Raw genomic sequence first — 23877 nt, 5'->3', positions numbered from 1 at the left:
ACGTTCAGGCATCTCTCTTATACGAGGTCCTAAGTTTGACCTACCTCACTGAGAATAAACGTCTCCATCTGAATGGGTACATGCAAAAACCTCTTCTTGGACTCAAATTCTCTCTCTATGTGGAGGGGTATTGGACCTACTATAATTAAAACACCTGAAGCTAGGAGGCGGGGAGTGCACGATCAGAAGGCTAGAGAATACATTTCAAAAAACCTGATCTGCACATCCAAACATAGACTGAGTGTGAACAGGTGCTGAACCCAGAGTCGCCAACTCGTATATAGTTAAATAAATAGGGCAGCACACTGCAGCGCCAAAACATGTAAACTTGAAAAAACGAAATTTGAACTGCATTACTGCACTAGAAATATGAAAAATGAGAGCTTTTAGCGCACAAAAATGGCCAATTTTATGTGTACCTCGTAGCCACGTTAAGGCATCTCTCTTATACGAGGTCCTAAGTTTGACCTACCTCACTGAGAATAAATGTCTCCATCTGAATGGGTACATGCAAAAACCTCTTCTTGGACTCAAATTCTCTCTCTATGTGGAGGGGTATTGGACCTACTATAATTAAAACACCTGAAGCTAGGAGGCGGGGAGTGCACGATCAGAAGGCTAGAGAATACATTTCAAAAAACCTGATCTGCACATCCAAACATAGACTGAGTGTGAACAGGTGCTGAACCCAGAGTCGCCAACTCGTATATAGTTAAATAAATAGGGCAGCACACTGCAGCGCCAAAACATGTAAACTTGAAAAAACGAAATTTGAACTGCATTACTGCACTAGAAATATGAAAAATGAGAGCTTTTAGCGCACAAAAATGGCCAATTTTATGTGTACCTCGTAGCCACGTTAAGGCATCTCTCTTATACGAGGTCCTAAGTTTGACCTACCTCACTGAGAATAAACGTCTCCATCTGAATGGGTACATGCAAAAACCTCTTCTTGGACTCAAATTCTCTCTCTATGTGGAGGGGTATTGGACCTACTATAATTAAAACACCTGAAGCTAGGAGGCGGGGAGTGCACGATCAGAAGGCTAGAGAATACATTTCAAAAAACCTGATCTGCACATCCAAACATAGACTGAGTGTGAACAGGTGCTGAACCCAGAGTCGCCAACTCGTATATAGTTAAATAAATAGGGCAGCACACTGCAGCGCCAAAACATGTAAACTTGAAAAAACGAAATTTGAACTGCATTACTGCACTAGAAATATGAAAAATGAGAGCTTTTAGCGCACAAAAATGGCCAATTTTATGTGTACCTCGTAGCCACGTTAAGGCATCTCTCTTATACGAGGTCCTAAGTTTGACCTACCTCACTGAGAATAAACGTCTCCATCTGAATGGGTACATGCAAAAACCTCTTCTTGGACTCAAATTCTCTCTCTATGTGAAAATTTCGTTTTTCAAGTTTACATGTTTTGGCGCTGCAGTGTGCTGCCCTATTTATTTAACTATATACGAGTTGGCGACTCTGGGTTCAGCACCTGTTCACACTCAGTCTATGTTTGGATGTGCAGATCAGGTTTTTTGAAATGTCTGCGAATAGACGCTCTTATTTTCCTATCTAATGGGCCGTATTGAAAGCAGAAAGTAAACCGTTGTCCGGAAGCATCAGGTCGCCTCCCCTTACTATCCGGTGATAACATCTCAACCCATTTTACGGCGGACCTCAATAGCTCCTCTGGGTAACCTCTGTCACGAAACCTCCCACAAAGCTCCTTAGACTGGCGTTCATAGCCTTCTTCCGTGTTATTTACTCGCCGTGTCTTACAGTCTTACGTGGATAACAACCGGGTCCCTAGAGGACTACGTGTATGGAAAGAGATTTCACACTACAGCAATGATGTTTCTTTTAAAATGGAATGGGAGAAAATCATGCTCAAATGCTCCCAAGATCTGCTAGAACTGGTTTTAAAGTCCAATATAAAGAATTACGAATCTTTGAATACAGAGTTGCAGAAAACGCAATCTGAGCTACAGAACAGATTAACACAGAGCCAATGGGCGGCTTTTAACAAAAAATTGGATTCGAGATTAATTCTTGTACAAACGGAAACGAAACAAAGAAAGAGAGACAAATTTTTGCGGGACAAGAATGATTACGATTCCTGTAATGTATTCACTTGGAATAAAGTGTCTAAGGACAACTCATTCTCTCATACTCAAGGTGGAAGATCTAGACAAAGGAAATTTAATTCCAGAAGAAGGAGACGTTATCAACACACTAACAGGGACTATTTGACAACGGAATCAGACTCCAGTCAGAGTGAGGGTCCGGTGCCCCAAGGGGGATCCTCGGAAGATTTATCTGCAGGAACTTCAGTTACTGCTCCAGCCCCTTTAGGAGGAAGACACGGAGGGGCAAATGTAAACGCTGGCCCCGAGTGGCGGCGCAAAAGGAAGTTCGTCTCGTGGAGACAGGAACAGTATTAGAAACCCCTGTGGAGGATTCTGTGATCAATCTGACATCCCGTAATTTGGACTCCGCTCAACTTTCCGTTTTGTTTAAAGGACTTAATTACTGTATACCTGAGGGTTTTGATTTTGTTTCTTTTCAGATTGATTTATTTAAGGCCACAAGGAAAATACATCTTTATAAGCATTTTTTGTCTAACTCTATGGAACCAAAAAGGTTAGAGGGTGAATGTCCCTGTGTAGTAGGACCATTAGGCTTTATGGCAAATGCTCAAGAAGACACGTTGGCAGATGTACATGATGAGGCTGCGTATTTATTGAGTCTTGCCAATGTGGAACATGAGGTAGCTATTTCTGGGCCCAGTACTAACACTCCGTTCATGGGCGGTACTTCTTCCTCATTTATGCCCCCGGTTTCCCCTGGCAACATGATCGATCTCTTTGAAACATTAGTCTTAAAAGACATGGAAGCGTTAGTATATAAGCAGGCTATTCCTAATCTCACTCAGAGCGAAACTAAGGCTTTAAAAGAGATGGCCAGCTGGACCGATGTGATTATACACCCCGCCGATAAGGGGGGTAAGACGGTCCTGTTGCCCAGGGAATCCTATTTGACAGAGGCTTATCGTCAATTGTCCGATACCACAATCTAGGTCCGGTTAAGTAGCGATCCCACTCAGAAATTGAAGGGGTAGTTATGTACTTTCCTCAGGAGGGCAGTGGAGAATGGTGTTATCTCTCAAAGGAAGGCTGAAAGGCTGCTTCCTAGTTTTCCAGTAAAACCTCACTGGTATTACCTTCCGAAGGTTCATAAATCCTCCACTGCTCCTCCTGGCAGACCTATTGTGTCGGGGATGGGGTCTCTCACCGAGCCCCTATCCCAATATATTGACTGGTTGTTACGCCCCCTGCTTTTGACAGTGCCGTCCTATATCAAAGATACAAATTCGTTTCTCAGGCATGTACAGAGTTTTGAATGGCAGCCGGGGTTCTCCCTGGCGTCTATCGATGTGGTCAGTCTGTACACTCAGATCCCCCAGAAAATGGGTGTGGATACCATTGAACGTATCTTAAAATCTACAGATAAGAGTCAGGCATATATTAACTTTGTTTGCGGAGGTTTGGATTTTATCCTAACCCACAATGCTTTCACTTTCCTGGACACCTGGTACAGACAGACCACCGGGACTGCCATGGGGACCCCGGCTGCATGTACTTTTGCTAATCTGTACATGGCCGTATTTGAAGAAAATTTCATCTACTCTATTAACAATATATTTTTGAAACATATTAAACTTCTTCTAAGATATGTCGATGATTTGTTCTTGGTATGGGACGGCACTGAGGCGGAATTTGATTCTTTTGTCAGCTATCTTAATGGCAATAATACGATGGGGATGTCCTTCACCCATAGATTTGGGGGTTTCCATCTTGATTTCTTAGATGTCATGGTGGAGGTGGTAGATGGTAGCATACACACTTCCATATTCCGGAAACCCACCGCGGTAAATTCTATTCTTCATTTTAATAGTTTTCATCCTCACCACACTAAGGGTTCTTTGCCATATAGCCAGCTGTTGAGAACACGGCGAGCAAATAACACGCAAGAAGGCTATGAACACCAGTCTAAGGAGCTTTGTGGGAGGTTTCGTGACAGAGGTTACCCAGAGGAGCTATTGAGTTCCGCCGTAAAACGGGTTGAGATGTTATCACCGGATAGTAAGGGGAGGCGACCTGATGCTTCCGGACAACGGTTTACTTTCTGCTTTCAATACGGCCCATTAGATAGGGAAATAAGAGCGTCTATTCGCAGACATTGACACGTTATGGAGAGAGATAGGGATCTTCCAGGGAGGACCATAGGGGGCCCTTTAGTATCTAATAGACGAAGTGCACGTATTAGAGATTCGCTAGTACATAATCGGATCACGAAAGAAAGATCTACATGGCTGGAACGTGCCGCACCTTTGGGTAACTACCGCTGTGGCCACTGTCGGTTCTGCCAGTTTCATATGCAGGGTCCAACGGTACATATTGGCCCCATTATGCATCAAGTGCGGGACTTCATCTCATGCAAAACGCAGCATGTGGTGTATGTGGTCTTCTGTCCCTGCAGGAGGTTCTACATTGGTAAGACGATCCGCTGCCTATATGTACGCTTCCGTGAACATTTTAAATCTATTGAAACCGGGAAAGGTGTCCCGAGATTAATTGAGCATATAAGAGAAGAACACCAGGGTAACCCAGAGGTGTTAATGTTTGCGGGCCTTGAAAGAGTTAATTTACCGGCGCAGGTTGGTGATCTGCACAAAATCTTACTGAGGCAAGAAACTAAATGGATCATACGGACAAGAGCCACTGGCTCAGCAGGTCTCAATGATCGTGTTGACATGTCTGTTTTTTTATAGAACGCTAACGTTGTTTTTTCGTATATTTGCTGTTCTATATTGATCGTCATCCTAGATTGATCCCCATCTTGTACTCTTGTGGTTGTAAGTAATTATTCTGTTTTGTACAGGTTTATTCAGTAAGTATTTGTAAGCCGTATATATACTTCTCTGCCTTTTTTTTTTTCCCTCTGAGTCAGGTGAATTCTGGTGTGGATTCCTTCGTATGTCTTGGAATAGAGGACATAATTAGTATTCTGGATAGATTGGTCTATTATAATTGGCTACCGTTCTTATTCTATATTGCTGTGTGTAATAAGGTGCTCTAGCCGTTGTTGTTTTTAATTGTCTTGTTTTTTGTTATTTTACACACACTGTGCACTGTGGTTGTCCCGGGGGCAGGTGGCGTGGGAGGAGCTTGTTGTTTCTTACCTGCTTATCTAGGCGTCACTTCCTCCTGGACACAGACCCATGGAAGCGCTTGGTATTAGCGCGAAACGATCGTCGTCGTCTTGCCTGTCGCACTCCTACTTTCACTCCCTCCCTTGAACCGTGAAGATGATTTGCTGCATGTTCTAATAAAGGACGTTTGAATTGCCACTGATTGGTGAGTGCTATTGCGTTTTTCCTATTTTTTTTGTTTTCAATGTTAAATATAGGAAAAAAACACATGCGTTTTTTGTGTGCAAAAAACGCTGCAGACAAAAACGCAAGTGTGAAACCACCCTTACCCATAGATTATGAACACAGAGAATATAGAGTAAATATAGAGGTTGGTATACAATGGAGTAAGTAAAGTGCAACGTGCAATAAAAGCAAACTCTATAGTAAATACACATTAATTGCTCTCCTAATATTTATACACACAGCAGGCAGCAAGATATGTGTCACATCACAAGAGTGCTATATCTGACATGAAGGAATCACTCCATCTTTAAAAATGCAGAATGCACAGATAAAAGTTATCCAGGAGGGAGTGATCCAACAAAAAGGCATTGGGCATTACTGTGCAGAACAGAAAACAGCAAACATTATTTGACACGTGTAAGCTAGATTTAAGAGGACACCACCATTTATATATAATATCTGGGATCCACAAATCATATAGTTGAAGCAAAATGCACGAGAACAGAAGAGGGAAAGCACTATCTGAATGAAAAGTGATCAACCAAGAGTGAGCAAATAGCAATTATATTTATTACATCCAAACAAACCAAAGCAGCAATCTTAAAAGCATTTAAATAGACACAAAAAGCAGAATATTGAGGCCTTTATACAAAATGAATTCAGAAGTCAAAACCTCAACTGATGCCGCTCAATAAGGTGCAAATGCAAACGTGGGAATTTAAATGGCCAGGCATATAATATTATGCAAAACAGGGCAGGAATAAGGTGCAAATACAAACACTGGAGTCTAAATGACCAGTAGTGATGAGTGAGTATGCTCGTTACTCGATGTTCTTTAAGCATGCTCGGGTGGTCTCCGAGTATTTCAGCGTGCTTGGAGATTTAGTTTATGTCGACGCAGCTGTATGATTTGCGGCTACTAGACAGTTTGAATACATGTGGGGATTGCCTGTTTGTCAGGCAGTCCCCACATGTATTCATGCTGTCTAGCAGCCGCGAATCATGCAGCTGCGTGGCATGGACATAAACTAAATCTACAAGCACGCCAAAATACTTGGAAACCACCCGAGCATGCTCGGAGAAACTCAAGTAAGGAGGATACTCGCTCATCACTAATGACCAGACATATGGTATTATGCATGTCAGGACATGAAAAAGAGGTCAAATGTGCAGATAAGCAGTCATAAAGTGCATGACCCCTTATGGCATATACGGGTTTCTTATCCTTGAAAAAAAAACATTATTCATCAGTTCTTTGGATAATATTGGCCACAGCAGCTAGTTTATTAACAAACAATAGCAAATAACAAATACATAGCAATTATTGATATAATCTCTAAAATGAGGGGAGGGTTCTTGGAACTAAAAAATCTGGCTTTCATTAGCAATAACCAATGAACTTCAACCACGATGTTACCCTCAGCCGTAAACCACCAGCTCGAGGATACCAAACAACCCATTCAGTGAAGACTAACCACCAAAAGCACCCAGGGTAAGATCCCATCCAGAGCCGATAGCCGAATGCTAGATCAACCCACCTCATTTTAACTGTCAGGAATTTACTCACAGTTCCTTCCCCGACGAATCAGCGTCAACTCCAAGAACCCCTCCCCCATCACCAACCACGAACAGCCCTGACCACCTCAGGCTCGAGAGTGCCCCAACACCGCCACTGTTCCCTTAACCTGTATTGGAGTGCCCACAAATCAATCCCTATGTCGTTCAAATGAACCCCCTCTTCCCTCCAAAAATTGCCAACCCCAGATTCCAATTCGAAGTGTATCACACTTATGCCACCATTACTGGATACAAAACTCGAGACGGCCCTATTCAACTTAACCCTTGCCCTATTGATCCCCTTAACCGATCTGGCCACCCTCCACTTTTTTCCTAGGAACAATATCCGACCATACTGTCAATACTCCCGGAAACGATGTCCACAGTCTCAAAAAACAAATATCCCTGATCAATTCCCTGACCTCCCAAGTCATTCCCACACATTTGCACAACCCAAATGTCAGGAGCTCTATCAAAATGAGTGGCTAAAACCCTACTCCAAACCATACCTCTAAAACCTAACCAATGACCACCTGATCTCTACTAAAGCCTAATTGCCTACCGTCCGGCCTCACGTCGGCCCTTAGGGCCCCCCAATACGTGAACGAATGTCTGAAAATCCAGGCTAAAAAGGGGTCGCAACCTGAAAAATACATAACAACAAGCAACATGAAAAACCATTCCTGCCCCCTTCCCCCACGACATTAATAATGCATATAAGTTAAATAACGGTCAGAGCTCTATCTGCCGATCCGCCGAATCGCCTCAGCCCCATAAACCCCGACTATGGGCCTCTGGCGCAGCCCTAATCCCGAAAGAATGCGAACCGTACATATCCGGAGACAAGCCCAACTCATCCAACCCCTTATTCAAAATGGCAATAAATTGGAAACTGTGTGTCTGTGTCTCCGGCGCGGCCCGCATTTTTGCTCCGGCCTGTGCTCCTCTCAGACTGCACTGCTCCACGCCAGCAGACAGGCTGTGTGGATTCCTGTCAGAACGGGCACAGCGGGGTGAAGCCACATGACCGCACCCACAAGCCGCAGGGTCCCCGGATGGGCTCCGGAGCCTGCGCCTGCTGCGCGCCGCCATGTCCGGTGAAAGTCTCTCTGGGGACCTTGTCCTCCTGCCCCTCCTGCTCAGGTCACACGACCCAGCAGCACCCAAGAGAGATGACAATTGATCCTTCAGCCATCCTCCCCGCCTGGAGTGAGGGACGTTCCTCAGCCGGTCCATCAGATCATCAACAGACTCCATGAGGTAACTCCACAGGTCTTCACTCTTGACTGTGCACAGTTGCAATATAGAAAAAAAATTACAAAATAGGACTCTGCATCATCATCTGTGGATCCAGATCAGTAACATAGTAACATAGTTAGTAAGGCCGAAAAAAGACATTTGTCCATCCAGTTCAGCCTATATTCCATCATAATAAATCCCCAGATCTACGTCCTTCTACAGAACCTAATTGTATGATACAATATTGTTCTGCTCCAGGAAGACATCCAGGCCTCTCTTGAACCCCTCGACTGAGTTCGCCATCACCACCTCCTCAGGCAAGCAATTCCAGATTCTCACTGCCCTAACAGTAAAGAATCCTCTTCTATGTTGGTGGAAAAACCTTCTCTCCTCCAGACGCAAAGAATGCCCCCTTGTGCCCGTCACCTTCCTTGGTATAAACAGATCCTCAGCGAGATATTTGTATTGTCCCCTTATATACTTATACATGGTTATTAGATCGCCCCTCAGCCGTCTTTTTTCTAGACTAAATAATCCTAATTTCGCTAATCTATCTGGGTATTGTAGTTCTCCCATCCCCTTTATTAATTTTGTTGCCCTCCTTTGTACTCTCTCTAGTTCCATTATATCCTTCCTGAGAGTAGATTTCACTGACACTAATTAAGGATGATGTCTTGTATCGTCAGGGGACATCCGATATCCTGGAGGAGCAATGTTCCTGGCACGATGCTGCATCCATTCCCAGACCGCAACGACCACATCAAGACTTGGCTGCTGCAGAAAGGACTCAACTTGTAAGAAATGGAAGAAATTTCTCAGATAATCCTAGATGACAAATCTAAATCCTTGCACCGAATGGGTTCTTGCCACTTCTCCCCGGAGAGCTACACGATGCTGGACGGTGCAGGTTGCTGAAGAAGGCCCCCATGCTGGTAATCTTGAGGTCTTCACTTTACATTCTGACATTAGACTCCAGGATAGTCCACATCAAAACTGAAGAGTGCGACTACGATTTCTCATCACTGAATCCATCCGTCAGTGGGACCAACACCACATGCATCACCCTGCCACTGAAGACGGGGCAGCCATTGTCCCACAGTTCTTCCACAAGTCCCATCCACCCAGAACTGATGCAGCCGGGTGACTTCACACTGAACTGTAATTCCACAGATTGTCTGAACTTCACGGAGCTCCAGTATCCTAACGTGCTTGTTCACATGTTTCCAAGTAACTTTTCTACGGTAAGGCTGTGGCTTCGGCACACCGGGCAGAACTTTCGTGATCTGGACCTCGCTGCCAGGCAGGTTTTGGACATCAGCCCCTTGGAGAGATTCGGGATGTGTGCTGATCACTTTCCCCCCACTAGTTACACAATCCATGGGATGGAGCTGAAGCTCAAACCTGATGCTGTACCAACCAAAAATCTGAGTCTGTAAAGAAACCTGGTGAAGGAGGAGGAGGTGGAGGTAATGTTTCAGTCGGATCCTAGCTGAGGCGGATCCACAGAAGCCGTCACCGTGTATGCCGGTAAGAACCACAAACTGAGACATGTCTCCACCATCACTGACCCTTATTGGGGAGTCCGCAGCACTGGCCTTCTCACCAGACCCGTTCTTATCCGTGAAGCGTCAAGATCCATGTGGTTTGGAAGGTTCTTCACTCCTCCGAAGGCTCAGCCATGCATGTCCAACAAGACCGCCCAATGCTCGGAGTTCTTACTGAATCATAGGGACGACTCCAGGAATGTCAGACCTGACTACCTATATCGGTTTGGTCCTGCCATCCCACCCAAAGACATAACTATGGGGGGGCACCCAAATAGTGACTCCAATCCAGGAAGCAGAAGAGCAGAAATGGTCAGACTTACTGCAGAGGTTATTGCCAGGCAATTCCCAGTTACCCAGGAATGTCCCCGTAAGAGACAGCAGGTTGTTCTTTGCAATGGAGGAAGTGATGGTCTCACTTATGCAGCATTTGTTCAACACTCCGTTTATTGAAGAAACCACCAAGATGATGATTCAGAAGTTCCTGAATCAGATCCTGGAGATCGTGGCCCTTCTGACCAGGGACAAATGGCTGCTTGCTGATCAAGAGGACCCCCCGACAATCCAAAGGAGGTGTCGGTGAAGTGTGATGACAACGCCATGTAATTCTTCACCGAGGAGTGGGACTATATTAAGTCTCATAGAGAGTTGTACGGTGACGTGTCCGTGGAGGAGGACGCCGCCACAGAAATGCCAGACGATACAGACTCGAATGAGTCTGTCAGCGAGGAAGATGCCAAAGCAACCACAAAGCAGCCAAACTTCCCAGAATGGCTGCCGAATGGTGTGGTCAGCGAGTACAGCGAGTCTGAGCTACTGTCAGAAGATGAGGGTGGCAGGGACTCGATGCTAGGGGATGAGGACTTCTTCATTCTTCCTGGCTCGTCTGGTCACACTGTGCCCAACAGAGGCTCCAAACTGAAGAAATACCATTTACTCTGTGGAAAGGGCTGAATCTACCACTGCAAGAAGTGAGACATGACCTTCCCCAAGACACTGGCCTTCAGGAGGCACCTCAAGTCCCAGAGATACATAAAGAGAGGCCAAGTGTTGAAATGCTACGCCTGCACCATTTGCAGCATCCAGTATGACTACAAGTCCCAGTTCATCATCCACCAGCAGGTGCACACCGGAGAAAACCCCTTCGATTGTGACCAGTGCAAAAGGAAATTCGACCATAAGTTCAGTCTGCTGGTTCACCAGAGAAGGCACACCAAAGGCAAGACCATCTCCTGCAGCAAATGCGACCATTGCTTTGACATCAAATCCCAGCTGGTGAAACACGAGAAGATTCACGACCATGAGAAGCTTCTCATGTGTCACCTGTGCGAGAAATGCTTTGCTGACAAGTTCCACTTTATGAAACGCAAACTTGCCTCTGCATTATGCGACTCTTTCTCACTGTGTCAGCGAAGAACTCACCGAGGTCACCGTAGTTCATTTGGCCAGCTGGGAATGGAGCCTCGGTGACAGGCAGTAACCTCGATGACGTCACTGCTGGTCACTGATGCTGCGCTCGCAGCAAATGCATTCATCAGTTGTTCTCAGCCTGGACTGTCACATCTTGGCACCTTCCAGGTTGAAAACTGTTTATCCCCCAGACATGGAAAAACAGCGTGGGACAGAATGACAGATAAGTGAGGGATATTGTTGTTTTTTCACTTTTGTTTTATTACGGTAGAAGAGGGATTCAATGGAATGGGCATTAGGTCAGAGTAGTGTATCAGAGGGTGGTTTCGTCAAACTCAATCTGACAGGTGCCCCGCCCCCTATCAAAGTGTATCAAAGTGTGTAACCCCGCCCCGCCTCCTGTCAGCCAGCTGTCCCGTGTCTTGCTGACTTCCCCTTTTGATATAGTTTGATATTGTTAATTTGATCCAAAATGATTATTATCCCAGTATTTCATCCACCTCTCGTGTCTCCCCTTTTCCCCATAGTTTGTAAGCTTGCGAGCAGGGCCCTCACTCCTCCTGGTATCTGTTTTGAACTGTATTTCTGTTATGCTGTAATGTTTATTGTCTGTACAAGTCCCCTCTATAATTTGTAAAGCGCTGCGGAATATGTTGGCGCTATATAAATAAAATTATTATTATTATTATTATTATTATTATTATTTCTTTTTTATATTAGATTTTCATATGTCGCTGTTGTGAGATTGCATATTGCATTCTGTAATCAGGGCAGTGTGTTTTATTCATGTTTTATAACACACCATGCCATTTTATATATTTTATATCCTAGTCGTGTATTTATGTGCAGGAACACATGGGCTACTTGCACAGTGAACAAGTCTGTAAGAACATGTTCACACACCACCAAGAAACCTGAAGACACAAAAGAGAATGGTAAAACCAAAAACACTCAGTTTGAAAAAATGTTTGCAGTAATCCGCAAGTGCTAGTAAAAGATGTAAATAACAGGGTATTTGGTTGATACGTTTTTTGCAAAAAATGTATACTAAGCTGCTCTACCAATCTTCACGGTATACCCATATCAGAGCAGTCCTAACTAATGTATGCAATCCCTATCTGATGTATTTAAAAACCTGATCATCTGTATATAACCTGTGTGAACAGGGTTCAGAGAGGAAAAATCCATGTGTGCATACAGGGCAGAACAGCTTATATGGGTATACCGTGAAGATTGGTAGAGCAGCTTAGTATACATTTTTTGCAAAAAACGTATCAACCAAATACCCTGTTATTTACATCTTTTACTAGCACTTGCGGATTACTGCAAACATTTTTTCAAACTGAGTGTTTTTGGTTTTACCATTCTCTTTTGTGTCTTCGTGTATTTATGTGCAGTTGCTTCTGTAAGCTGTATTCTTTCTGCCGACAAACCATAATGCACAGCATGTACACACACAGTTTCTCAATTACAACATCACGCCTACATTATATGAGAATGCACTCAATATTATGAAAAAAATGACAGTCATTGTATGAGTTTTAAAAGCCTTTATTAAAGCATGTATCAGACACAATACACTATATGTGAATTACAGCACGATATACAATAACATTCAGCAGGGCTGTGTGTAATAAAAATACGATCCTTAATAATTAAAATGCTATCCCAATGCATGTTACAGGGGCTGCGCGCGTGCGCTGACACTACACATTTAGAATCTAGCACTGGCAGCATAATTTTTCTCAATTTCAACATCACGCCTACAGTATATGAGAGTGCACTCATATTATCCCAGTAATTGTTTTTATATTAGATTGTCATATTATTTGCAGCTGTTTGTGCGGTTACGTCTGTAAGCTGTATTTTTTCTGCCGACAAACCATAATGCTCAGCATATACACACAGTTTCTCAATTTCAACATCACGCCTACATTATATGAGAGTGCACTCAATATTATGAAAAATGACAGTCATTGTATGAGTTTTAAAAGCCTTTATTAAAGCATGTATCAGACACAATACACTATATGTGAATTACAGCACGATATGCAATAACATTCAGCAGGGCTGTGTGTAATAAAAATATGATCCTTAATAATTAAAATGCTATCCCAATGCCTGTTACAGGGGCTGCACGGGTGCGCTGACACTAAGCATTTAGAATCTAGCACTGGCAGTATAATTTTTCTCAATTTCAACATCACACCTACTTTATGAGAGTGCACTCATATTATCCCAGTAATTGTTTTTTTTATATTAGATTGTCATATTATTTGCAGCTGTTTGTGCGGTTACGTCTGTAAGCTGTATTCTTTCTGCCGACAAATCATAATGCTCAGCATATACACACACAGTTTCTCAATTTCAACATCACGCCTACATTATATGAGAGTTCACTCATATTATCCCAGTAATTGTTTTTTTTTTATATTAGATTGTCATATTATTTGCAGCTGTTTGTGCGGTTGCTTCTGTAAGCTGTATTCTTTCTGCCGACAAACCATAATGCTCAGCATATACACACACAGTTTCTCAATTTCAACATCACGCCTACATTATATGAGAGGGCACTCAATATTATGAAAAATGACAGTCATTGTATGAGTTTTAAAAGCCTTTATTAAAGCATGTATCAGACACAATACACTATATGTGAATTACAGCATGATATACAATAACATTCAGCAGGGCTGTGTGTAATAAAAATACGATCCTTAATAATTAAAATGCTATCCCAATGCCTGTTACAGGGGCTGCACGGGTGCACTGACACTACACATTTAGAATCTAGCACTGGCAGCATAATTTTCCAGTGTGTCCGGGGGCTGTGTTAGTTGTGATATCCTGCTACGTGCCCGGTGTGGCTAGCAGATAAAATAGCCACAACTACAGAGACGCATCGGCCTGTACAGATAATGACCAGTGTTAGTTATGCAGCAATGCTCACTAAGCCACAATATTGTACAGAAATCTAAAAAAAATCGAGTGTTTTTTATAATCACTAGTATTCATATTAATAGTTAATGTATCACAGTAGTTTCATATGAAGTTACATCTTAGGTACTGTTCAGACTATTGTAATATCTGGAGCTTAAAATAGAGCCAAATATTTACTTTCAAATCCGGGCATACACCATTGATTTTAATGGGGTCTAAGGGGGTTCTATCAAGGCATCCCACATAATAGTTATGGAATTTATGGATCTCTACAGTAAACACCATGTGTAGAAATTTGGGTTCTAGAACTTGTTGGATTAGTGAATATAATAACGTTTGTCATATTTTATAACATACAGCTAATGATTCTTGCTTTTAACTTGTATGTAACTGGTTAATGTTAAAATCACACACAATAATATTGTTTTGGACTCTATCAAACTATTTTATAACATACAGTTTATGATTCTTGCTTTTAACTTGTATCTAACTGGTTAATGTTAAAATCACACACAATAATATTGTTTTGGACTCTATCAAATGACAATGCCAAATTCTGAAAATAGCCATTTTATATTGAATTACTACAGCTCGCTGAGCGTTACCACTGGGCTCATTTCTCTCTGCTGCTTCTGAATGTATACTATTCTCACCCGTGGACCGTTTTCCTTTAAAAATATGAATATTATTGAATATAATGTTTTACTTATGTTACAGTATTTTATTTTCCTGGTGTTACTTTTGTTCATGTATTACAGGCATCTTCTTTAGTTGTGATTCTTACCTTTTCTATATAAATATGGGTAAATGAATTCTCCATTATAGAACCATAAGAAATTTGGTTCTAGAACTTGTTGGATTAGTGAATATAATAACGTTTGGCATATTTTATAACATACAGCTAATGATTCTGGCTTTTAACTTGTATGTAACTGGTTAATGTTAAAAGCACACACAATAATATTGTTTTGGACTCTATCAAACTATTTTATAACATACAGTTAATGATTCTTGCTTTTAACGTTCATATTAATAGTTACTTTTAACTATCCTTTAAGAGTAGTAGTTTTATATTCTTTGTCTGATATATTTCTACACAAAGAGTTAAAACTATTTTGTAATTTATAATGTATCACAGTAGTTTCATATGAAGTTACATCTTAGGCTCTGTTCAGACTATTGTAATATCTGTAGCTTTAAATAGAGCCAAATAGCTACTTTCAAATCCGGACATGCACCATTGATTTTAATGGGGTCTAAGGGGTGTTCTATCAAGGGTTCCCACATAATAGTTATGGAGAGAATAATGCTACAGAATTGACCATTCCAGTTATAAAACAAACATGATGAAAATTATCCTTGATGATAATGTGAAAAAGGCTTATGCAATTGGTTTATGGATCTCTACAATAAACACCATGTGTAGAAATTTGGTTCTAGAACTTGTTGGATTAGTGAATATAATAACGTTTGTCATATTTTATAACATACAGCTAATGATTCTTGCTTTTAGCTTGTATGTAACTGGTTAATGTTACTAATACCCTCTAATACGGGATCATGGTTCTGCATTTTCTGAAGAGTTGAGCTTCATCAGCACAGTTAGCTGTTGTGAATAAGGCAATTCAGTACCACAATGGACATAGAAGCCAGAGCACATACAGTGACCTGACAATAACCCAAAAACATAGAACGAGCTCTGAGACGTGGAAACTCTGCTGACCGCAATCCCTAATCCTCTCCAACACACACTAGAGGCAGCCGTGGATTGCGCCTAACGCTCCCTATGCAACTCGGCACAGCCTGAGAAACTAGCTAGCCTGAAGATAGAAAATAAGCCTACCTTGCCTCAGAGAAATACCCCAAAGGAAAAGGCAGCCCCCACATATAATGACTGTGAGTAAAGATGAAAAGACAAACGTAGAGATGAAATAGATTTAGCAAAGTGAGGCCCGACTTTCTGAACAGAGCGAGGATAGGAAAGGTAACTTTGCGGTCAACACAAAACCCTACAAATAACCACGCAAAGGGGGCAAAAAGACCCTCCGTACCGAACTAACGGCACAGAGGTACACCCTCTGCGTCCCAGAGCTTCCAGCAAGCAGGCAAAAAACAAACAAGCAAGCTGGACAGAAAAAAACAGCAAACAAAATAACAAAAGCGGAACTTAGCTATGCAGAGCAGCAGGCCACAGGAAAGATCCAGGAGGAAGCAAGTCCTATACTAGAACATTGACTGGAGGCCAGGATCAGAGCACCAGGTGGAGTTAAATAGAGCAGCACCTAATGACTTCACCACATCACCTGAGGAAGGAAACTCAGAAGCCGCAGTACCACTCTCCTCCACCAAAGGAAGCTCACAGACAGAATCAGCCGAAGTACCACTTGTGACCACAGGAGGGAGCTTTGCCACAGAATTCACAACAGTACCCCCCCTTGAGGAGGGGTCACCGAACCCTCACCAGAGCCCCCAGGACGACCAGGATGAGCCATATGAAAGGCACGAACAAGATCAGGAGCATGGACATCAGAGGCAAAGACCCAGGAATTATCTTCCTGAGCATAACCCTTCCACTTAACCAGATACTGGAGTTTCCGTCTCGAAACACGAGAATCCAAAATCTTCTCCACAATATACTCCAACTCCCCCTCCACCAAAACCGGGGCAGGAGGATCAACAGATGGAACCATAGGTGCCACGTATCTCCGCAACAATGACCTATGGAATACGTTATGGATGGAAAAAGAATCTGGAAGGGTCAAACGAAAAGACACAGGATTAAGAACCTCAGAAATCCTATATGGACCAATGAAACGAGGCTTAAATTTAGGAGAGAAAACCTTCATAGGAATATGACAAGATGACAACCAAACCAAATCCCCAACACGAAGTCGGGGACCCACACAGCGTCTGCGATTAGCAAAACGTTGAGCCTTCTCCTGGGACAAGGTCAAATTGTCCACTACATGAGTCCAGATCTGCTGCAACCTGTCCACCACAGTATCCACACCAGGACAGTCCAAAGACTCAACCTGCCCTGAAGAGAAACGAGGATGGAACCCAGAGTTGCAGAAAAACGGCGAAACCAAGATAGCCGAGCTAGCCCGATTATTAAGGGCGAACTCAGCCAAAGGCAAAAAGGACACCCAGTCATCCTGATCAGCAGAAACAAAGCATCTCAGATATGTTTCCAAGGTCTGATTGGTTCGTTCGGTCTGGCCATTAGTCTGAGGATGGAAAGCTGAGGAAAAAGACAAGTCAATGCCCATCCTAGCACAAAAGGCTCGCCAAAACCTTGAAACAAACTGGGAACCTCTGTCAGAAACGATATTCTCCGGAATGCCATGTAAACGAACCACATGCTGGAAGAACAATGGCACCAAATCAGAGGAGGAAGGTAATTTAGACAAGGGTACCAAATGGACCATCTTAGAGAAGCGATCACAAACCACCCAAATGACTGACATTTTTTGAGAGACGGGAAGATCTGAAATAAAATCCATAGAGATATGTGTCCAAGGCCTCTTCGGCACCGGCAAGGGCAAATGCAACCCACTGGCACGAGAACAGCAGGGCTTAGCCCGAGCACAAATCCCACAGGACTGCACAAAAGAACGCACATCCCGTGACAGAGATGGCCACCAAAAGGATCTAGCCACTAACTCTCTGGTACCAAAGATTCCAGGATGACCAGCCAACACCGAACAATGAACCTCAGAGATAACTCTATTCGTCCACCTATCAGAGACAAACAGTTTCTCCGCTGGGCAACGATCAGGTTTATTAGCCTGAAATTTTTGCAGCACCCGCCGCAAATCAGGGGAGATGGCAGACACAATTACTCCCTCTTTGAGAATACCCGCCGGCTCAGATAAACCTGGAGAGTCGGGCACAAAACTCCTAGACAGGGCATCCGCCTTCACATTTTTAGAGCCCGGAAGGTATGAAACCACAAAGTCGAAACGGGAGAAAAACAGCGACCAGCGAGCCTGTCTAGGATTCAACCGTTTGGCAGACTCGAGATAAGTCAAGTTCTTATGATCAGTCAAGACCACCACGCGATGCTTAGCTCCTTCAAGCCAATGACGCCACTCCTCGAATGCCCACTTCATGGCCAGCAACTCTCGATTGCCAACATCATAATTTCGCTCAGCAGGCGAAAACTTCCTGGAAAAGAAGGCGCATGGTTTCATCACCGAGCAATCAGAACTTCTCTGCGACAAAACAGCCCCCGCTCCAATTTCAGAAGCATCAACCTCGACCTGGAACGGAAGCGAAACATCTGGCTGACATAACACAGGGGCAGAAGAAAAACGACGCTTCAACTCTTGAAAAGCTTCCACAGCAGCAGAAGACCAATTGACCACATCAGCACCCTTCTTGGTCAAATCGGTCAATGGTTTAGCAATACTAGAAAAATTGCAGATGAAGCGACGATAAAAATTAGCAAAGCCCAGGAACTTTTGCAGACTCTTCAGAGAAGTCGGCTGAGTCCAATCATGGATGGCCTGGACCTTAACAGGATCCATCTCGATAGTAGAAGGGGAAAAAATGAACCCCAAAAATGAAACATTCTGAACACCAAAGAGACACTTTGATCCCTTCACAAACAAAGAATTAGCACGCAGGATCTGGAACACCATTCTGACCTGCTTCACAGGAGACTCCCAATCATCCGAGAAGACCAAAATATCATCCAAGTACACAATCAGGAATTTATCCAGGTACTCTCGGAAGATGTCATGCATAAAGGACTGAAACACTGATGGAGCATTGGCAAGTCCGAATGGCATAACTAGGTATTCAAAATGGCCCTCGGGCGTATTAAATGCAGTTTTCCATTCATCGCCTCGCTTTATACGCACAAGATTATATGCACCACGAAGATCTATCTTGGTGAACCAACTAGCCCCCTTAATCCGAGCAAACAAGTCAGATAACAGCGGCAAGGGGTACTGAAATTTGACCGTGATCTTATTTAGGAGGCGGTAATCTATACAAGGTCTCAGCGAACCATCCTTCTTGGCCACAAAAAAGAACCCCGCTCCCAATGGCGATGATGACGGGCGAATGTGCCCCTTCTCCAAGGACTCTTTCACGTAACTCCGCATAGCGGCGTGCTCAGGTACAGATAAATTAAACAGTCGCCCTTTTGGATATTTACTACCAGGAATCAAATCGATAGCACAATCACAATCCCTATGCGGAGGTAGGGCATCGGACTTGGGCTCATCAAATTCATCCCGGTAATCAGACAAGAACTCTGGGACCTCAGAAGGGGTGGATGATGAAATAGACAGGAATGGAACATCACCATGTACCCCCTGACAACCCCAGCTGGACACAGACATGGATTTCCAATCTAATACTGGATTATGGACCTGTAGCCATGGCAACCCCAACACGACCACATCATGCAGATTATGCAACACCAGAAAGCGAATATCCTCCTGATGTGCAGGAGCCATGAACATGGTCAGCTGGGTCCAATACTGAGGCTTATTCTTGGCCAAAGGCATAGCATCAATTCCTCTCAGTGGAATAGGACACTGCAAGGGCTCCAAGAAAAACCCACAACGCCTGGCATACTCCAAGTCCATCAAATTCAGGGCAGCGCCTGAATCCACAAATGCCATGACAGAATAGGATGACAAAGAGCAGATCAAAGTAACGGACAAAAGAAATTTTGACTGTACTGTACCAATGGTGGCAGACCTAGCGAACCGCTTAGTGCGTTTAGGACAATCAGAGATAGCATGAGTGGAATCACCACAGTAGAAACACAGCCCATTCTGACGTCTGTGCTCTTGCCGTTCAACTCTGGTCAAAGTCCTATCGCACTGCATAGGCTCAGGTTTATGCTCAGATAATACCGCCAAATGGTGCACAGATTTACGCTCACGCAAGCGTCGACCGATCTGAATGGCCAGAGACATAGACTCATTTAGGCCCGCAGGCATAGGAAATCCCACCATGACATCCTTAAGGGCTTCAGAGAGACCCTTTCTGAAAATAGCTGCGAGCGCCCCTTCATTCCATTGAGTGAGCACGGACCACCTTCTAAATTTCTGACAGTAAATCTCAATCTCATCCGGACCCTGACACAGATCCAGCAAATTTTTCTCTGCCTGATCCACCGAATTAGGTTCATCGTACAGCAATCCGAGCGCCAGGAAAAACGCATCAATATTACTTAATGCAGGATCTCCTGGCGCAAGGGAAAATGCCCAGTCTTGAGGGTCGCCACGCAAAAAAGAAACAATAATTCTCACTTGTTGAACTGGGTCACCAGAGGAGCGAGGTTTCAAGGCCAGAAACAGTTTGCAATTATTTTTGAAATTCACAAACTTGGCTCTATCACCATAAAACAAATCAGGAATAGGAATTCTTGGTTCTAACATAGGCTTCTGAACCACCAAATCTTGAATCTTTTGTACATTTATAACGAGGTTATCCATTGAAGAGCACAGACCCTGAATGTCCATGTCCACACCTGTGTCCTGAACCACCCAAATGTCTAGGGGAAAAAAAAGGCAAAACACAGTGCAAAGAAAAAAAAATGGTCTCAGAACTTCTTTTTTCCCTCTATTGGGAATCATTAGTACTTTGGGCCTCCAGTACTGTTGTGAATAAGGCAATTCAGTACCACAATGGACATAGAAGCCAGAGCACATACAGTGACCTGACAATAACCCAAAAACATAGAACGAGCTCTGAGACGTGGAAACTCTGCTGACCGCAATCCCTAATCCTCTCCAACACACACTAGAGGCAGCCGTGGATTGCGCCTAACGCTCCCTATGCAACTCGGCACAGCCTGAGAAACTAGCTAGCCTGAAGATAGAAAATAAGCCTACCTTGCCTCAGAGAAATACCCCAAAGGAAAAGGCAGCCCCACATATAATGACTGTGAGTAAAGATGAAAAGACAAACGTAGAGATGAAATAGATTTAGCAAAGTGAGGCCCGACTTTCTGAACAGAGCGAGGATAGGAAAGGTAACTTTGCGGTCAACACAAAATCCTACAAATAACCACGCAAAGGGGGCAAAAGACCCTCCGTACCGAACTAACGGCACAGAGGTACACCCTCTGCGTCCCAGAGCTTCCAGCAAGCAAGCAAAAAACAAACAAGCAAGCTGGACAGAAAAAAACAGCAAACAAAATAACAAAAGCGGAACTTAGCTATGTAGAGCAGCAGGCCACAGGAAAGATCCAGGAGGAAGCAAGTCCTATACTACAACATTGACTGGAGGCCAGGATCAGAGCACCAGGTGGAGTTAAATAGAGCAGCACCTAACGACTTCACCACATCACCTGAGGAAGGAAACTCAGAAGCCGCAGTATCACTCTCCTCCACCAACGGAAGCTCACAGACAGAATCAGCCGAAGTACCACTTGTGACCACAGGAGGGAGCTCTGCCACAGAATTCACAACAGTTAGCACCATGTAACTGTATGCATCTCCAATAACGGCTATAGATGTCAACTTTTAACCTAGTGATTGATTTACAAAATGTCAGGCTGGCATTTACATTTATGATGATTATTGCGCAGCTCCATGTAACATCCAATATACACTATTTCTTCACAAATGGATCCAATATACACTATATCTCCTTCCTCTATATATATAGTTTGTAACATTCTGGTTCAAATACAGATGGCAGTCATCTAATTTACACTGCACTTTATAAAATCTTTCCTTTGAAGCAGGGCGCGTCCGAGGGTGAGTATATTCCTATTAGGTATATACTTACCCTCGGACGCGCCCTGCTTCTTTCCGGCAGCCTTCCTTCCTAAGAATCAGCCCTTCCAGGACCTTCGGTGACGTCGCGGTGACGTGGCGGCTTGTGATTGGTCGCGCGAGCAGTCACATGGGCGGCCGCGCGGCCAATCACAAGCCGCGACGTCACCGCGATGTCACCGCAAGGTCCTGGAAGGCTGATTCTAAGGAAGGAAGGTTCCCGGTTAGTACCAGGGCGTGTCAGAGGGTAAGTATTGCGATATTTTTTATTTTTATTCTTTATTTTCCACTTAAATCTGAATTCCAATACCAATTCCCAATATAAACATATCGGGAATCGGTATCGGAATTCCGATTCTAGATTCAAAAGATCGCCGACTTCATGGCCGACCCCACACTGGGGTCGGGTCAGGTTTCATGAAACCCGACCTTGCCAAAAGTCGGCGACTTTTGAAAAATTTCGACCCGTTTCGCTCATCTCTAGTTAGAACCCATTGCGGTCCCCCGGCACTGTACATAGTAGGTATCCTCATAGAGGAAATAATTCTCATATAGGACCAGTCTCAATAAGTCTAGACAGAGGTGTATAGAAGTAGTAGGTTTGCCCGAATTCTCTAACAACCGTTTGGTTGCTGTGATGCCTTTTTCGTGAGTAATGGACGTATAGAGACTATTCACGTCCATGGTGACTAGGAGACTGTCGGGAGGTACACTAACCTGTTGCCATATTATGTTAAGAAAGTGTCCTGTATCCAATACAAAGGATTTGGTAGTTTTGATTAATGGTGTCAGAATTTTTTCTAAGTAAATTGACAGGGGTGAAAGTATGTAATCGGTAGATGCCACTATGGGGCGACCGGGGGGATTGGTTAGAGATTTATGTATTTTTGGAAGGATATAAAACACTGGAGTGACAGGGTGTGGATTGGTAAGGAATTTTGCTGTCTGTTGGTCAATTGTGCCATTGTCAATGTGAATATTGATGACAGACTGGATTTTCTTGCGGATTTCGAAGGTGGGGTCTCTCGGGATAATACTATATGTGCTGGTATCTGATAGTTGGCGTAATATTTCAGTAGAGTACAGTGTACGATCCATGATGACTAAGGCCCCACCCTTGTCCGCTGGTTTGACAACTATAGTTTTGTTGTTTTGTAATGACAAGAGTGCCTGTCTCTCTGATGGTGTCAGATTTGAACGTGTAGGGAAGAGACCCAGGCGGTGTTGGTTGGATAGGTCCTTAACATCCTTATCCACAAAAGAAATAAACGTTTCCACGGCATGGAACGTCTGGGGTGGGTTGAAAGAACTAGGGTTCCTCAGTCCCAGTGATGTGAGGGGGATCTCCGCAACAGAGACGTCCCCGTTAGGAGACACTCTGTTCTCGGAGCCTCCCGTGAGAGTCCCAAAGTGAGTCTTGAGTCTCACTAGACGATAGAGTCGTTGCAGGTCCCTCTCCAGCTGGAAGCTATCCCAGATGGGGGTAGGGCAAAACGATAGTCCTTTCTCCAGTAGGCCGAGTTCCGCAGGGAAGAGCGTATAACCTGAAATATTGATAACTAGGTTAAGTGTCTTACCTGCGACCGGGTTGTCATTTTTTCTCGATCTTCTTGTCGGTCGGTACGCTGGTGTCCTCCCCTGCGGCCTTTCGATAAAAAACAGGATCTGTTTGAACCTGTGGATGAGTCGCTTTCCGTGTTGAAGGAGCCTGTCTTGCGCTGATATGGACGGCGCCATGGATTGTTGCCTGCAGTATTGCTCCATTTATATACCCTGTTCTGTGTATAGTCGTCATTATCCCGTTGGAATTTTTGACGTTTCTTTTCCTCCAGAAATTTTTGATGGTCTGCTAGATTCTTGTCAGTCTTGTCCTTAAGACTGGTCCATTCTGTGGATGCCAATGTAGAAGATAGTTGTGTTTCAATTGCTCTAATACTGTCCTTTGTTTCCGTAATAGCCTTTTGTAGAAATTCAATGGTCAGAATAATGATGTCCAA

The 23877-nt window shown here is 43.7% G+C and overlaps 2 protein-coding genes across 4 annotated transcripts in view; both read left to right on the top strand.

The window, feature by feature from the left end:
• LOC138664640 (NXPE family member 2-like) overlaps positions 1 to 23877 on the top strand; it is a 353512-nt gene that overhangs the window by 153694 nt on the left and 175941 nt on the right. The gene's annotated exons all lie outside the window — the stretch shown is intronic.
• On the top strand, positions 10764 to 11255 carry LOC138666699 (gastrula zinc finger protein XlCGF16.1-like). The gene has a single exon (XM_069754884.1). The coding sequence runs from the start codon at positions 10764 to 10766 to the stop codon at positions 11253 to 11255; it is 492 nt and encodes a 163-aa protein (XP_069610985.1).

Source organism: Ranitomeya imitator, chromosome 2 (assembly GCF_032444005.1).
Source record: "Ranitomeya imitator isolate aRanImi1 chromosome 2, aRanImi1.pri, whole genome shotgun sequence".
Lineage (NCBI taxonomy): Eukaryota > Metazoa > Chordata > Amphibia > Anura > Dendrobatidae > Ranitomeya > Ranitomeya imitator.
The sequence above is the reverse complement of the archived record's forward strand: the minus strand, read 5'-3'. Positions and strand labels throughout refer to the sequence as shown.